The sequence below is a fragment of the Mchenga conophoros genome, linkage group LG3, assembly GCF_057382185.1.
Source record: "Mchenga conophoros isolate Kocher_MC1m ecotype Shallow Benthic linkage group LG3, M_conophoros_male_GT1.1, whole genome shotgun sequence".
NCBI lineage: Eukaryota > Metazoa > Chordata > Actinopteri > Cichliformes > Cichlidae > Mchenga > Mchenga conophoros.
This window is the reverse complement of record NC_140528.1, coordinates 2,636,691-2,653,791: the sequence shown is the minus strand read 5'-3', so window position 1 is coordinate 2,653,791 and position 17,101 is coordinate 2,636,691. Positions and strand designations below refer to the sequence as shown.

At 43.2% G+C, this 17,101-nt stretch overlaps 2 protein-coding genes across 2 annotated transcripts in view; one reads left to right on the top strand and one right to left on the bottom strand.

Annotated features, from left to right (window-relative positions):
• The first annotated feature begins 1,892 nt into the window (after positions 1–1,892).
• LOC146576989 (uncharacterized) lies at positions 1,893–7,550 on the top strand. Its single transcript, XM_085268205.1, has 3 exons — positions 1,893–2,170; positions 7,019–7,223; positions 7,338–7,550. Exons 1-3 carry the CDS (start codon positions 2,084–2,086, stop codon positions 7,376–7,378), a joined length of 333 nt encoding a protein of 110 aa, XP_085124331.1. The 5' UTR covers positions 1,893–2,083; the 3' UTR covers positions 7,379–7,550.
• Positions 7,551–17,093: 9,543 nt separating this feature from the next.
• LOC146576988 (NLR family CARD domain-containing protein 3-like) overlaps positions 17,094–17,101 on the bottom strand; it is a 27,918-nt gene continuing 27,910 nt past the window's right edge. Inside the window, exon 12 of the mRNA XM_085268151.1 lies at positions 17,094–17,101. This exon is cut by the window's right edge and continues 1,701 nt beyond it. The gene's annotated coding sequence lies outside the window, so the exon portion shown is untranslated.

The window sequence follows — 17,101 nt, the reverse complement described above, 5'->3', positions numbered from 1 at the left end:
CGGGTAAGAAGTGTGAACAACATGCTGGCATTTCATTCTACCTGCAGTGGTCAAATCAAGGCAGTGGTCAAATCTAGCTTCTTTCAGCTCAGGCAGCTGCAAAAACAAAGCCAATTCTTTCACGGCAGCACTTTGAGACAGTGATCCACGCCTTTGTCAGCACTCGGCTGCATTACTGTGATGACCTTCATGTTGGGGTCAGCGCATCATATATTAGTCAAAATGCTGCAGCTCGTCTTTTAACTGGCACTCGAAAGTTTGAGCACATTTCCCCTGTTTTAGCTTCACGTCACTGGCTGCCCATTTCTTTTAGGATTCATTTTAAAATTCTTTTATTTACTTTTAAAGCTCTCCATGGCCTCGCCCCATCTCATCTCTCTGAGCTGCGACAGCCTCATACAGGCCAGCTGATCAGCTGCTCCTGCATGTACCCAGGACTGGGCGTAAACTTAGAGGAGATCCTGCTTTTGCTGTAGCAGCTGCAAACTGTGGAGCGAGCTTCCTTTGGAGATCAGACAGGCCTCTTCTTTACCTGTTTTTAAGTCTTGAAAACCCGCCTCTTTACCCTGAGCTTTGACACCACGTGAGATGTTGGTTTTTATTTCAGTTGTTTTTAGGTGATTCGATGCTGTTTTATCTTGTTTTGTTTTCATTTGATGTTTTATGTGTTTTATTTATTTATTTTGCTGTTTTCTGTTGTTCTATTGTTTTAACTTATTTTCCGTGCAGCACTTTGTTCCTGTGCTGGCTATTTTAAAGTGCTTTATAAATAAGATTGGATTGGATTGGACTGCCACCAACAGCTCTGTAACACACTGTGCACACAATGCTATCATTGTCTTTTCTTTTTAGCTGCTTTTACATTTTAGTTGCTGACTTCTGATAAACTGAATAAAACAGGAGAACACACAACCTGGAAATCTTCAACCACACACAAAACACATACGTTTCCCTGGTAAAGTACACAACCTCTGCAGTACCGCTGAGTTTTCTACAAGCGCACAAAGCTGCTACCAGCTCTGCTGCTGTGACCTGTGTTACCTGTGTTAGGCTCTTACATCCATACGATGGTTGAAGGACCGGCCGTGTCCCGTCTTCCTTCTGTGCATAATCGTGGCCCCTGCTGGAAGCTGACCCCGTTCTCCCACAGTGTTGCTGAAATGGTGAAACTGGAGCACGAATCGATCTGGGAGCTTTGATGAGAGATCAGCTGAAGTTTGACTGCAGCCTGATTCACTTTAGGACAACCAGTTTGCTTTTAATGTTTTTCTGCCTGATTCATTCTGATACACAAACACAGGCTGAACGGTGTCTGTGCTCCCACATCCTCAGTGTCTCAACACCTCTGCATCCTTCACTCACTTCTTAGCATGCAGGACGTGTGTGTGTGTGTGTGTGTGTGTGTGTGTGTGTGTGGGTGTGTGGGTGCGTGTGTGTGTGTGTGTGTGTGTGTGTGGGTGTGTGGGTCTGTGTGTGTCTGTGTGTGTCTGTGTGGGGTCAGTGTTAACAACATGGTGCAGAAAGGAAACACAAGCGTGGAGTCGGTGGGATTGTGCAAACGGTGGCTCGTGCATCAATCAGCTCCAGCTGTGATGCATCTCTTTGATTAGTGGGAGCAGCAAACTCCATCCAGACAGCTTCCTTTGTTTTTTTTCACTTGACTGATCAATCAGCTCCGTTTAGCACACACGCCATCTTTAACGACGGCGTGGAGTCTGTGCCCTGTTCCTCCCAAACACGAGTGTTCGTTCATGTTCGGCCCTTGTGTCTGAGCGTTTCCTCTCGGTGTGTCTGTAACGAGGAAGCCACGGGCAGGTCGCACACAAACGTGTGGCTGCCGAGTGTGCGAGTGTGGCAACGTGTGGCAACTATTCTGGTTTCCAGATAAACACTGGTGGCAGCTGCTGCCATGGCAACACCATTGTGCTCCCTCCCTCCCTCGCTCGTCTCCCCTCCCTCTCCCCAACCACTCCTCTCTCTCATGCTCCGCCGGCTCAGAGAGCGAGGACCAGAGAGGAGAGAGGTCAGCTCGATTCAGAGGACAGAAAGAAGAAAGGAATAACCCGGAGTGGACGGGGACAGGATGAGCGAGGACAGCCACTCCCACTACAGGCTGGACCCCAGCGATCGCCTCAACGGGCTGGGACAGAGGAGGAAGAGACCCAAGAAGGTAAACGAATAGATGGAGAGCCACATGGTGCAAAGTGTGTAAGGATGGAGCACCCCACCCTGCAAAAAGAGAAAGGAGGTGGGGTTAGGTGGGGTTTGTTTATGTGCAGACGAGCGTCCACATGATGTTAGGAGCACCGAACCATCTCTCACCCCGTCGTCTCCTGTGGAGTGTGCGGCTGCTCCCCCACAGCAGGTGTATCCTCTCTCATATCCTCCGTCTCCTGGTGTTGTGTTGCTCCACAGTGAGTCGTAGTAGGAGGCTCACATGCTGTCAGGGTGGGTCCCTGCTCGCTCTTTGTGTGCCTGTCGTTGGGGGTTTTGGTGTTTGCAGCTATCAGGAGGTTTGTGTTGTAGCCTGATGTGAGAAGTGTTGTTATTATCATCATTTTTAACATTTCTGCACCGCTACAATAAACAGACACACACCCATCAGCCTGTTTACAGATCTATACGCCCATAAAGACGTGAAACACACATTGCACAAATCTACTATAACGTGTTCATATGTGTTATAAAATAAAGAGGTAAAGTATTAGCTGTTCAGGTTGATTCATAAATATGACCTCAGCACGTGAAATCCTTCTGCTGACATCCCTAAAAGCTCGTCAGACCAACGAAGCCGTACAACACAAATAACCAGACCAAACCAGGGTTGTGCGTCTGTTGTTGAGAACATTGTCAGTAAACCACAGTGACGTCCTACAGAGGACTCGTGTTGTCATTATTTTTGTGTATGTCGTGTGAGCTGAGAGCTGTAACCAAAGGTAGTGAGCGCGTCGGCCTTTAACGTCGCGGCTGGTTGTGCGATCGTGTCGCCGCTGAACTCGTGAGTGTTTGTCTCAGGGATCTTTACATTTGAAGTCAGGTGAACATCCAGTGAACTAACAGAACATTCAGGAGCATTTACTCTCATGAATGTCAGACAAACTGAGGTTTGTGTGTCAGTTAGATTCTTTAAGTCATTAAAGTGTCTCTGTTAGGAAAAGCATCTGTTTCCTCCACCTCTGCAGAACTGCGTGACCCGTAGCATCATTGCAGGAAGTATCCTGTGACAATGAGTGACTGCACATCATCATTATCAACACATAAACCTGTGGTCTGGACCTGCAGTTCTTATTTTTACTGTCTGGTTTTGTGTAAAGCAGCACTTCAGTAAGCACCTGTGAAGCACACAGTCATAGTCGAGTAATGAAGCGATCCATATGTGAAACATATTCCACGTCTACAGGATAGTGGAGGTTACATGGGTCAACCTGGCAAACTGTACCAGCACATGTGATCACACTGATAGCAGAACACAGGTATGTGAGTCTCTACGACGAGGTCAGAAACCAGTAACAAATGTTTCATGTGATTCGTTTTTCTCCAGTTTGTCTGCAGTGAACCTTAAATACTCACTGAACCAGCTGTTTCCTGATGTGGTGACGTGTGTCGGTGATGAAGCCAACACTCTGTCCAGTGTTGGGCAAGTTACTTGAAAAAAGTAATCAGTAACTAATTACTGATTACTTCCCCCAAAAAGTAATCCAGTTACTTTACTGATTACTTATTTTCAAAAGTAATTAATTACTTAGTTACTTTTTAAAAACACGATTTCCAACCTGAAGAGGTGATAAAGCGATAGCTCTTTCAGCCCAATTCTACATTTTCTGCATAATCCATCATACAAAATGTAATCAAATGGAAAAGTCTCTTTTTAAAACGTGTTTTATTAGATTTAATCTTTTAACTTTATGCATCAAGCAAAAATTTAATTATCTGCAACATTCTCTGACTGGAAGAAATTAGTTTAACATTTAAACCTATTTTCTGCACATTCCAGCTCATAAAATAAAATATTTTTTGTGTTTACACTCAGTCTTTCAAATAGATGCAAGTAAAACACAGCAGAAAATAAATAAAATCAAAGACTCAGCGGTCCTGTTGCTCTATTTTCACCTGTAAAGCAGGAGCAGGGTAGGCGGAGGTTTACCCTGGTGCAGGTGTGCCGCGGTCAGTGGAAGAATCCGCGAGTTTCTCTGTGAGTTTCCCATTACGTCGTAGCTACTCGGTGCTTGTTGGAAGTTTAGGGGTTTTTTCGCTGTAAAAAGAAGTTTTCTTCCCACGCACAGCGGACACTAATGTTTTTGTCACTTTTTATGGAATCAAACTCAAAGTAAGGTCAGTACTTCCACGCTTTAAACGCTGCACGCTCATACTCTCTCTGCACTCGATATGTGATCCATTGTTGATCTGCACACAGCTGTTGTCACTAACGGCGCACTCGCTTACGTCACTGTCGTGAGACATTCTCGCAAAAAAATCACGGTTTTAGTAACGCAGTAACGCAGCGTTCCTACGGGAAAGTAACGGTAATCTAATTACTGTTTTTGCAATAGTAATCCCTTACTTTACTCGTTACTTGAAAAAAGTAATCGGATTACGCGTTACTGGAGCGTTGTTCTCCTCTGTAACAAAGCAGTGATAAAGGAATAGATGCTGATTTTATTAACTTGTGTCTTTGTGCTGCTGGATTCAGTCTGAAGCAGGCAGCAGTGCTGAACCTACCAGTGTAAATGTGATGGTGGAAGCAGAGGCCAGCACTTGGCAGTGCTAAACACAATAAAAGACTCACAAGTTCCTGCTCAAAGGTCAGCTGCCTTCAGATCAATCATTAACCTGCAGCAGGTTGTGGCCTGATGTGTTTGTAAGAGTTTCACTTTCAGGAGGAGAAGATTTAAACGAGTCACACAAATGTGAACTACAATGTCTGTGACACACAATTTATGCAAACTGCATGAAATCTGACCTGAAGAAATCCAGTCTTCTGCCTGTTGTGGTTGTGACAGCTGCTCGTAGGAGAGTTTGTTTGTAGGAGGTGGAGATGTTCTCAGATCAAGTGCGTAATCGTCTCTTTGTGTAGACGCTAAAAGCTGTGAGCCAAAACTCTCTGCTCTGAAACTCTTCACTCAGTCCTCACGCTGAGAGTTTAGAGGCTGAACTTCTTGTTCCTCCATAACACTTTTCATGAAACAGCAGAAATGAGCTTGTGTTTCTCAGCAGTGCGCACACAGAGAACCGATCCTCTCTGCTCAGTCTGAACAAATCAAAGTGAAACGTCAGTGAAAACACAGCTGCTGATCAAACTGTGTCAGATTAATGCCTCAATGTTTCACTGTGACGTTAAAAAATACATAAAAATGATTTAAAGAAGTAGGAGGCAGATTTTCACAATAAGAGCACTTTGTTTTTAATTCAGTTAATGTCAAACTGTCATCAACACCTCTGTGTTGTCTCCGTCTCTGAGCAGATTCAGGCATTACTCAAATAATAAAGGCTTTTTTTCACTATTATACTTTTCATTAGTCTCCAGGTTGATGATTATAAACAGAATTATTAAAGTTTTTATCATTTCAGGCTGAAAATCAACATGAATTTGGTTCTAATCAAAGAAGCTCCTTTAATGTGTGTCATTAAAATCCTCACACAGACTTAAAAAGGCGACATTAACATTAAAATAAATGAAAGAAGCTTCAGCTGAGAGCTTCATGCAGTCATCATCAGCAGCTCATAGCAGTCACAGCTCTTTATTACGCAGCTTTGCAGGAATTAAAGTGGCTGAAGTGTCAGAGTTTGTGTGAGAAGCTGCTTCATGGACAGCTGCACACACGTCTTTATTATTTCTTCATAAACCAAACACACAGGTTTGTCTGCAGATGATTTAAAGTGTGTCGTTGTGCAGTTAAAGCTGTTTGTGTGACGCCCTGACCTCCTGTGAATGAAACAGCCAATCAGATCCATCAGAGAGAGAGCAGGAAGTGTGTGTTTGTGACAGAACAAGGAAACAGTGATGATGATGAACATAAAGGTCCTCTGATGTTTCCTGTTACAGTAACGCTTGTTCATCTGTTGCTCTCCTACACTTTCCTATAAATAAAGGAGAAAAAGTCCGTTTAGTTTCATTTCCTACAGCTCAGAGTTACACTTCACATTCCTGCTGTCACATCAAAAAGCTTCACTTTGGTCCAACATCTACATGTTAACATGAAACACAGACAGACTCAGAACATCTGGAACATCTGCACTTTGACCCAAACTGTTATAGCAGGATATTTTCTGCATATTTCTTATGTTGGACCTGTTTGAACTGTAAACGACCTGTAATCATCTGTAAATGGTGTGAGACACACTGAGGCCACCTACAGGGCAGCTGGGGAACAGCAGGGATCTGAAATCATACGAGACGTTAGTGAGTGAGAAGAACAAACGGACTTAAGATGGCTCGAAGTGATCAAAGTTGATCTAAAACAGAAGATAAATCCACTGATTCTTTGTAAAGTTCATCTGCTGCTCACATGAATCCATGAAAGATTTATTTCACTGAATGTTTCTTCAAAGCTCATTTCAACCTGTTGAAGTCATGAATGAAAGTGCAGACTGAGAGTGGATCACATGATGTTTGAGGTGTGTCATGTGACATGTTCAGTATTGTCACACATGTCTAGATTGTCCCTGATATCATAACTGCTCAAACACTGATGATTATATTTGAAGAATTATTCCTGATGGCAGCAAAGTTTGAATGGAGCTCTCTGTCTGTGCTGATTTGTCGCCCTCTGGAGGTCAAAGCACAAACCTACAGGGCAGCTGGGGAACAGCAGGGATCTGAAATCATACGAGATGTTAGTGAGAAGTTAGAACAAACGGACTTAAGATGGCTCGAAGTGATCAAAGTTGGTCTAAAACAGAAGATAAATCCAAAGCAGCATCAGATGAATGTTACCATTTCCAGTTACGGTGCCCTTCATCTAATATGGAAATGTGTTGGTTTTTTTTGCCGTGTTGTTGTTCTTCCTATTGTGTTTAGGCCAGAGATGCTCTTCAAACAGCGGACAGACATGACCACATTACAAGAACATGGTGTGAGTCCGATTTGATATTCCAGTCAACGCTGAGAGACCTTAACCAGGAAGTCAGAGGTCAGCTGATGCTGCGAGCAGGAAGTGAACCAAGGGAAAGGTCCACTCTACTCAATCTCAAAGAAAATATGCTGGTGTTTGTTGATGTTGATGGTACAATAAAAATATATAATATAATAAATAATAAAATATCATGTGATGATGAGATGTGTTGTTGGTGTTTGTATTTTCTGTAAATGTCTTTTTAATGTAAATGCTTTGTTCCAGACGGACAGGGAATCAGTTGCTGTACGATGACATCATCTTGATGTTGACGAGGAGGGCGAGAAAAACTAGTTTAGTCCTGCAGATGGCGATCTTGCACCGTGTTCAGAGAGCCGACACTTTGATGGTGCTGCTCTACTCAGCTTACTTTAGCCTGGGTTGGACTCTATATGAGCAGCTTCCACTCTGGTTTCACTCTTAAACACACTTGTTTGATTTCACTTGTAAAAGTTGAAGAATAAATATTTTATTACAAAATTATTTGTTGATGCATTTTTTTAGGGTCAAATATCTTGTTTGATTTGAGGAATGAACTGTTAGGGTGGAAAAAGTGAATCAGGTTAAAATAGTGGTGCTTTATATCAGTGAAGATGTATAATGTAATTTAAAATGTTGATGATGGGTTGTAGTGGGCTTGTACTTACAAAACTGCCTCATTTTATTGGAACGATCCACAGTTGCATCCATTCACGGATGACATCTGACATCATTTGACATCTGGTCTGAACACGTTTGTACACAAGATGCCTCAGTTCTGGATGTTCCCACAGACTCCTCTGTGCACCTAAAGAAAAGGTCAAGGGTCAGCAGCACATGTAGTTGGGACAATTCTTCAGTCGCACAAACTACACAATGATTTTCCTCCAATGACGACTTTTCACTTGCAGAAATGGTCCTGTGTGATTTCCAGGCTGTGATATAAAAACTAGTTCCTAATGGCAGCGACTCACTCAGTAAACATGTGTTTCCTTCACCAACCTCACACACAGATCCAATAAGATCAGGAAGTGGGCAGTATAGTACAATATGTGTTATTCTGTGCTGCACTGCCCAAACTAAAGATCTGCTGAAGTGTTGGAAATGATCCAGATGTTTATTTTGGACGATACAGCAGAAGATCAGACATGAAAGTGGAGATAACACAGAAGACCTGCAGCAAAGGTCAGAGGTCAGACTGGGCCCTGGATTCAACAATGAGCCAATGATCATCAAGCAGTGACTAAAGCAGAGCCCTGACGTTCTGACATTCATCACACAGTCAGAACAAATGTCTGCTGATGACTTCATCTCATGAAACGACTGATAGATGTCAGTTCATTGATCAGCTGAGCTGCTGATCTTCATCGTCACAGAAACATTCAGCTTGTTTCAATCAGTAAATAACTCCCACTACTCCCAGTTTGAACTGTTCCCACTCAAAATGCTGTGAGAACAATGATCATTGTAGAACTTCACAAACATCACGTGTTGTTTTCCACATGTAAGATCAGCAAACACACAGAAACTTCCTGTTGCCACACACGGCCTCTAAAATCTCTTCCACGCTTTCTGTCTGAAGTCCACTCTCTGTGTCGGATCCACAGGAAACAACAAGATCTTATTAACATGGTTTTCAATGTGTCTCCTTCCAAAAAGTCCAACCAATGAACAAATGTGTGTATTTGTGGAGGCCGAACAAAAGCATGACACATTTCTCTGTTTCTATAAACTGGAGTCAAACACAAACATGAAGAGTTTCACTGACAGACTCCAAAATGCCCCCACAGTGGATCAAAGGGAAATCCTACAGTGTGGCCAGAGACTCTTAATGGCTCCAACATCAACACATCCACAATGTTGGATCCAGTTCTGCCTCACAGAGTTACTAAGACACACCCTCTGCAGCATCACAACAGCTCCACCTGCTTCACCTGCCTCCTCAGCATCTGTACACCTGAAGAGAAAAGAAAGGCTCCAACAGCTCAAATCTACAAAGGATTCATGAAGTTTCATCCAACAATAACATGTTTGCCTTCCACAGTGTGCTGTTAGACACCACTGTACCTCTGCCATTTCAAAAAGAGCAGCTTGGGAACATTTTGGCTCCAAACACTTTGTGTTTAAGTTCTTTGTTTTCTTTGTGAAGCCGACAACATCTGGAGCTTTGTGACTCATAGAAACATCATTTTTTTCTTTAGATGACAGCAGATTGGGACTGAATAATCAATCACTATCAAACCAATAAAGACAAACATGCTGATTTTACAGGAACTTTGTTGGAGAAGCTGCAAAGACATGAAACTGGTGGAGATCCCAAACCAGTTGATAGTGCTGGTTATTCCAAATAAAGCTGTTTCCCTTTGAGATGAAATGACTTTCTGTCCTGATATATAATAAAGATGTTGTTGTTTTTGAGCCCCTGTATTAAAAGTAGTTTAAAGTCAGCTTGAGTTTGATGTCTTTATGTCAAAGCTGCTCATGATGTTGAGCTGCTGATGGAATAAAAACAATATAAAAGCATGTAGTCCAGACTTAAATGTAGCCTGTTGTTAGCTGAGGTCCACACACAGTGTTTGACAGTGTAAAGTGTGTGAAAGGGCTGCTGGTGGAGCTCACTAGGATGAGCAGGTGACCACGAGGTGGAGAGCAGCTGGCCTGGCTTTGACCCGGGCCACGCCCCCTTTCTCTCTGCTTTGCTGTCACTTATCTTCACTGCTCTGTCCAATAAAGCTGAAAAAGGCCCCGAATCAAAGAAATCTGCTGCAGCCTCTGAAATGTCTTCTGTTTCCTTCCCGACGGCTTTTTCACCGTCAGCCCATCAGACAGTCCAGCAGCATTTATGATGATGTCATGATGTTGAAGAGGCTGCTACGGTGGCCTCCCATGACCCCCAGCCTCATCACAGCTGAGATGCAGACATTTGAAAACATTCAGCAGACAACTGAATAACAGTCCAACACAACAGTCTGTGTGCAGACACACACTGACCTTTCATATAGTCAAACACAGCTGGTTGAGTCATTTCTCTGTGAGTCTAAAGTGAATCTAGTATTTGAAAGTCCACTTCCTGTATTTGTTGTTGAAGACTTCTTCAGCTTCTTCTCAAGGACATCAGCTGCTTGTTTGGCAGCAGAGGCAGTTAAGAAGCTTCCTGAAAAACACTGAACAGTGAGTTCACTGTGGCATATGACAGATTCAGCTTTCTGTGTGCAAATGTGTCTGTGTCGACCTTTCAAATGCTGTTGAATCCAAAACATCAGCGGCTCCTCGGCTGCTCACTTCATGCACTTCTGTCTGTGTGACAGTCCAATGACATCACAGCTGTTTCCAGCCCCAGTGTCTCAGGACTGGACACCTTTAAACATGTCGAGGATCAAACAGCGTCCAGCTAAACACACATGAAACTATCAGAGCTGACAATCATTCCAATAACATCTAATGGTTCATGTATGTAGACACAGGACTACAAGGAAATGGCTCTCAGCATCTGGCTGTGGGAACACATGAGTCCCTGTTTGTGTTCAGATTGTGTGCATGTTTTAGACGTGTGTCACATGTAGAAACACAACAATCCCACAATGACACACAGATGTGTTTGACACAGCTGTGCAGCTGTAAGTTGTTTCTAATGATTCATTGAAGCTCTTCTAACATTCTGGAGACGATCAGTACATGAATCTGTTCAACACGACAACAATTTGACTTCAGTGTGAACGTTTGCATTAAATAACCTTCTTCATCCAGCTGACAGCATCTTCATCCTATGATGTGAACAGTTCCTCCTGTTGATGACAAACCTCTGACAGGATCTGCTTGAGGAGCTTTTTCATGTGCAGCTCTCTGAGCTCAGGGCTGAGCTGCTGTTTCATCTTTAAGAGCTGCTGCCTCCTCGCCGGACTTGTTCTCCTCTTCTTCTCCTAATGACACCATTTCTGCTTCATATTAAATTCAATAAAGATGCTGACATGTTTCTGTAGCAGCAACATCATTGAATCTAGAACAACTGGAGCCAAACCAGTGGCTCTGCTGGGATCACTGGTGAGCCAACACTTCCTTGTTGATGCAGATTTCAGGGCTTCCTTTTGCTCCTCCGTTATAACTGTTCTCTCTTCTCAACACATGATGACACAAAGGAATCAGCAGTGACAAAGATGATGCTGAAGAGAAGCACACACTTCACACATATAACAGAGCAGTGCAGTTACACACACCTCTGCTCGACATCAGGCCTCAAACAAAGACACAAAACACTAACTTGACTCTAAACAGAAGAAACGAGCAGCTGTTTCTGTTCTGTGCTTATTTATATTTGACACACATGCTTCTCTTTGTGCAAACACACATCGCACTATAAGGGTAACCTCGCACACAATGATTGGACAGCACAGTGATGATGCTGGGAGATCCTATACGCAGCAACACAGAAACACTGAGAACTTTAAACAATGATGGAAAGTGTTATAAATGACTTGTTGGCCTCTGATCTGTCACAAACAGCTGAAACGTGTCTCTCATGAGTCACATGAAGGTTTTTGACAGAAAGGACAAAAAGTAGCTGCAGTCAGTTTGTGTCATTTTTATATTTATTCATCTGGGAGAAAAATCTGAGGGACATTAAAATGTGTTTTCAACAGAGACAAGAACATGAATATAACAGAACAGGTAAATGAACATGTTTCAAGTAAACAGCTGGACTGATCAGGTCCAAACACAGAGTGATAAACTTGTCAAACAGCTGTCATATCTTTATATAGAAGCTCTTTATAAATGCTGCTCACTGCAGTCTGTTTACTAATAATGTCAAAGTGTTAGAAACACAGAAACATCAGAATGGTCTTTGTTCACAGAAACCTGTCTGGGATCCTTTGTTGTTCTTTTGATGCAGAGTTACATTATAAATATAAAGAGTTATTTCAGAGTCTCATCAGTTTTCCTGCATGTCTTTATTTAACACATCAGCAGGGCTGAAGCTCTCATGTTAAACACACACTGATCTATGGACACGTTCATGTGTTTCTAACAGAACCAGGCTGTTATCAGCCTGCACTAACATTATGTCACACACACTGAATGTAACAGTGACAGTTTACATCATCACACAATCAGCTGTGATTGTTTCACTGTCATCAAACGAGTCAACAGGAAGTAGAATCAATAGAAACCAATCATTTCCTGACAGCATGTCTGATGGAAATAAGTGCAGATTATGTATGAAGTCTAACTGCACACAGTAACTGTGTTACAATAAGGACTTAACAGCGCCCTCTGCTGGAGTGTTTCAGTACTGCGTTAACTACAATACACCACCTCCTCCTCACACCACCTGCTACAGCTCTACTCTTCTATGACTACAGTCATCCACAGCACTGATGTGAGGTCACATGGTTCATATGTAAGGAGCACAGCTGACCTCAGGTCAGTTTAATGACTGTGAGCAGCAGCTGTGTTATTGTCACTGTGACAGGGAGACACTCTCAGACACAGCGCTCATGTCAGCTTGTTCTCATGCAGGAGGATCAGGAGCTCCATGTTTGTCTTTCTGTTTGAATCATGATGTGTTTGTGCCATCAGAGTCTGTCATGAGTACTCAGGGTTTCACAGCAGCTCTTCTGGATGCTGACGAGGACTCCAACCTCATGTTTCACCTCTCTGAGCTTCTGATGTCTGTGAACACTCGTGTTTCTTCTCTGGGCTCATCTGGACAAAAACACCTTTCTGTGTTTGGCTGCAGCCTCATTCTGACTGACAGGAAGTGTGTTATCCATGAGCTGCACTTCTGTGAGGAAGTTTCCTGCTGTGTTTCCTGTCTGTGGACAAACACGAGTGTTCCAGCTGAGGACTTGGTTCCTTCCACCTGTCCATACAGGACATCACGCTGTCTGCAGCTCTGTAAATGCAGCTCCAGGTCCTTCCACGTGCTGCTCTGTATTTGTGCAGTTTGTAGTGTGTCCTGGGAAACGTAGCACACATGGTGTTCTTCTGCTGTTTCCTCCTTTCACTGAGTGTGAAACACTGACGCTGTGCTGTTGTTCACAGAGGGGAGCTGATTCTAGCTGCAGCTGGACTCTGTCATCTAACTGAATGTGTTGGTGCTGATCACGGGGCTCTGAGGGGGGAGCAGCAGGAGGACTCTGGATGCTGACGTCAGTGTATCTGTGGAAGCTCCCACAGCGTGTCTGTCATTCAATATTGTGCTGTATATTGTATCTATGCAAAGATGAACAGACTGTGTGTTCACTGGTCTCTGTGCTGCAGCTCTGATGTCATCATCACTCCCTCCTCCACCCTCAGCAGTCCCAGCATGCTGCTGTGGTGCACCCCACCCTCACTCTACACCTGAGCCACAGACCACACCCTCCACCTCAATATACACCACAGTTTTCTCTGCTGTGGAAATGAGATCAGGAGGAAATCATCATTATTATTATTTAATAAACGCTCACATTAATGTGGGCTTATTTGTTTCATATTAGAAACATTAGTTGAGTGTTTTTAGTATAAAATGGTCAAAGTCCCTCTTTTTGCTCCTCCCCTCACCTGTGGATGGGCGGTGCTGTTACCGTGGTGACAGCTTGGATGTGTTTCAGTCCTGCCTGGTTATCACTGCAGGAATCTTTCACATTTATTACAGGTAATAACTCTGATTTTTCTGTGTATTATGAACCAAATGTATCCTGATACACACAGAGATGGATGAGCAGAGGTCACATGATGAAAGAACAAACATGGAGTCTTTGATTTATTTAGATATTTATTGATGAATGCAAACAAACCTGACACTGAACCATCGTCCAGCAGAACAAACCTGATCACATGACCTGCTGACCCAAACAGTGCAAAGCTCCATGGCAACAACAACAAACAGCCTCACATATGTTAACAGAGGCTGTTAGAAGCACAGAGTCTTTACAGTCTTCCTCCTGTTTGGACACAGATCTCTGCACATCTTCATCACAGTTACTCACAGACGTGCAGAGTGTGTGGATATCAAAGCTAAGTTTCCACCATGTTTGTAGTCTGTACTGGGACTCATGGAGCATCTCTCTATGAGCACTCAGTGCTTTAAACAGTGAGTCCCAGTTTAACCAGCAGCCTTCACACCACACATCACACAGACATGGAAACTTCAAACCTCAGACTGAAGACACCATCAGAAATAAACAGATTGTGATGAAGATGAAGAACTGGAACAGTTTGCTGTGGTTTCTTCTGTTCCTGTCAGAAATAAGAGTCTGGCAGCACTTTGCTCTCCTTCCACATGTTTAAGGAGGAAGTGAAGAAGAGCGAGTGAGTCGTCTTCCTCTGTGGGCCCAACATCAGGCAGCAGCCACGTATTTTTAAAAACCCAGCACACTGCTTCAGAAACACTGAGTCCAGGTGACCAGAGTCATGTGATCAGTGAGGTCTTCACTCAGGACGTCACAGCTTCAGGACCTGATTCAGAGGTTTATAAGGATCATTGGTGCTGATGTTGTGTGAGAGCTGGTGAACCATGGGGAACATAAATAACAACCAGGCCATCAGCAGTTCTACCCCCAGCTCTAACACCTACATAACACACTATACATATAGTTATTGTTAAGGTTCAAATATTGAGGAAGGAGAGTACAAACAACCAGGTCCAGAAGAGCTTGGTCAAACAATTGATTTTAATGAACACAGGCGTGGGGGGACCAGCGCCGTACGCAGACAGCGCTGATCTCCGACTAATCAAAGCATAAACAGATATTTTATACCATCGGGGTTTGAATTTAATGACGCCCCTTCAACGTCACACAGATACATACATACATACGTCAAATCAAAACCACAATGACTTTTAACACAGTTTGAAAAGAACATTATCTCTATCTTCATGGCAGATGTTTCCTGTCAACCTTTTGACTGCCGCTTCTCCAAAACCACAGACCATGCTCTGCAGTAAGATACCACTTCTGCACGCCCGCAGTTGCAAGCAAACATGATTAACCTCTCACCTATAACTGAATGTATCTACTATGTGTGTGTGTGTCACGACCTCACTTGGCACTCTGTGTCACCTCTCACCTACTAACGCTCGCAGTCAAACAGAGGCCACTCTCACATGTGTCAGCAGTTTACTAAAACTATATATGTAGTATATTGAATAAATGTTTTAATCAAGAACCTCTACTAGAAGCTTAATAAAAGAATATAAAAGTATAAAAGATAATAATGAACAACCTGGTTATTCAAATAGCATCATCCAAACAGCTCCTCAGAATAAGCTGCACTTACACTCTGCTTTTAGTTTCACTTTTGCAAAAGCACGCTCTGCAAACCTGCAGTTTCCTGTCAAGACTTTGCACAGAGTGTCCTCAGAATCAACAGAATCAGCCCATACACACTTAAGATTATAACAAGCATTCAAAAGCATTTAAGATCATAGATTCAACTCAACAGTTTAAAGTGGTTATAACTGCACCTGTAGTAAAGGCTAATTGGGTACCAAAATGTTTAAACATCTGAATGCAATATCAATGCTGTAGATTATATTATTAATGCAATGGTAATGATGATGATTATTAACAGTAGCAACAAAATAATTTCCCTGATCTCCACATTATACAGGTTATAGTATGTTATATATAAACGTAGCTGAAGCAGTTTCATTTGTAGCTTCACGCTGCACTTCACATGTTTGTCCACCAGATGGCAGCACAGAGGCCTGTGTTGGAAAGCTTTGAGTAATGAAGCGTTTTCAATCCAAGCTTCAGAAAGCTTCATGTGGTCATCAAGGAAGCAACCAGGAAATATCTGCTGTGTGTAAAAACAGCAACACAAGAATCCAGGATGAAGACAAGAAAGTCAAAGCTCACAAAACAGGTGGAGCTAATTTTGTGACGTGTTTCTGTAAAAACACCACAGAAGTGAATCATCAAAGTTTCCATGTGAGCTGATGATGCTGCTGCAGAGTTTCTGTGAACCTCCTGTGACCCCGCCTCCTCATACAGAGACATCTGATTGCTCTTCAAACTGCATCACGTGGACACATGTGATTGTGTGTTGTAGTATTGATCCCAATGCTGGTATCAGTCCTGGATCAATAACACTGGATGGATGCGTTCAGCATGGAGCCCCTGAGCTGTGTTACAGACAAACATGGAAACTGACAGGTCTGTGTCATTCACAGTCTGTAACACTTCTAAACAACAGAGGCTGACCCAAGTGCCTCAGAGCCAGGCACGCTCACATCACAGCTCTCTAAATAAGCCAGTTTCAAAATAAGAGCTGAAAGCTGTGTTTGCTTGTGTTAGCTTATTATTGTGGAGACTAACATTCAGTGATCATGTGTTCAGACTCATAATGATTACTCTCAGAAATCCTCATCTTTGTATTTACTGTGTGTTGGATCAATAACTGAGATTCATGGTATCACACAGCTGTGCTGCTGCTGATGTCAGCACATCTGGAACAATACGAGGTATCTGCTAGCAGACTGAGCAGGACGTGAGACCTGTGGACTGTTTAAAGCTGTCCCTCCACAGCTCACTCAGACCTGATCCACACCTCAGTGATATTCTCTGACTTCCTCAGTAGAGACAGAAACCATTCAGATCTGGGACCATCAGCTGACTGATGATGTCACACAGACTGTGTTTTTCAGGAACAGTGATTCTGATGTGAGCCTGCTAGCTGACAGCAGACCTGATGAAAGCACATGTTCACATCTGTGAGGACAGACTGGACTCTTTGACTGCACCTTGGTTCTCCTCAGAGGTCTGTACAGGAGCATGTCCACCCCCACTGAAGATCTCAGTCACTGTGAAACATAGAAAGCTGCTTGTGTGGCCTCTGCCTCACATGTAGATACAGCTACAGGTTTCTCTGTCAGTCAGACTGAAACAGTGTCCTGATGCTGCATCATTCAGCTCTGTGCCCCAGTCAGCATCACTGGGAGCTACCAGTGTTTCTGCCCTTTTCCTGTAACACTACACTCAGCACAGGCTCAGCTGGTATCCAGTGTTGGACTTTGGCTTCAGCTGCTG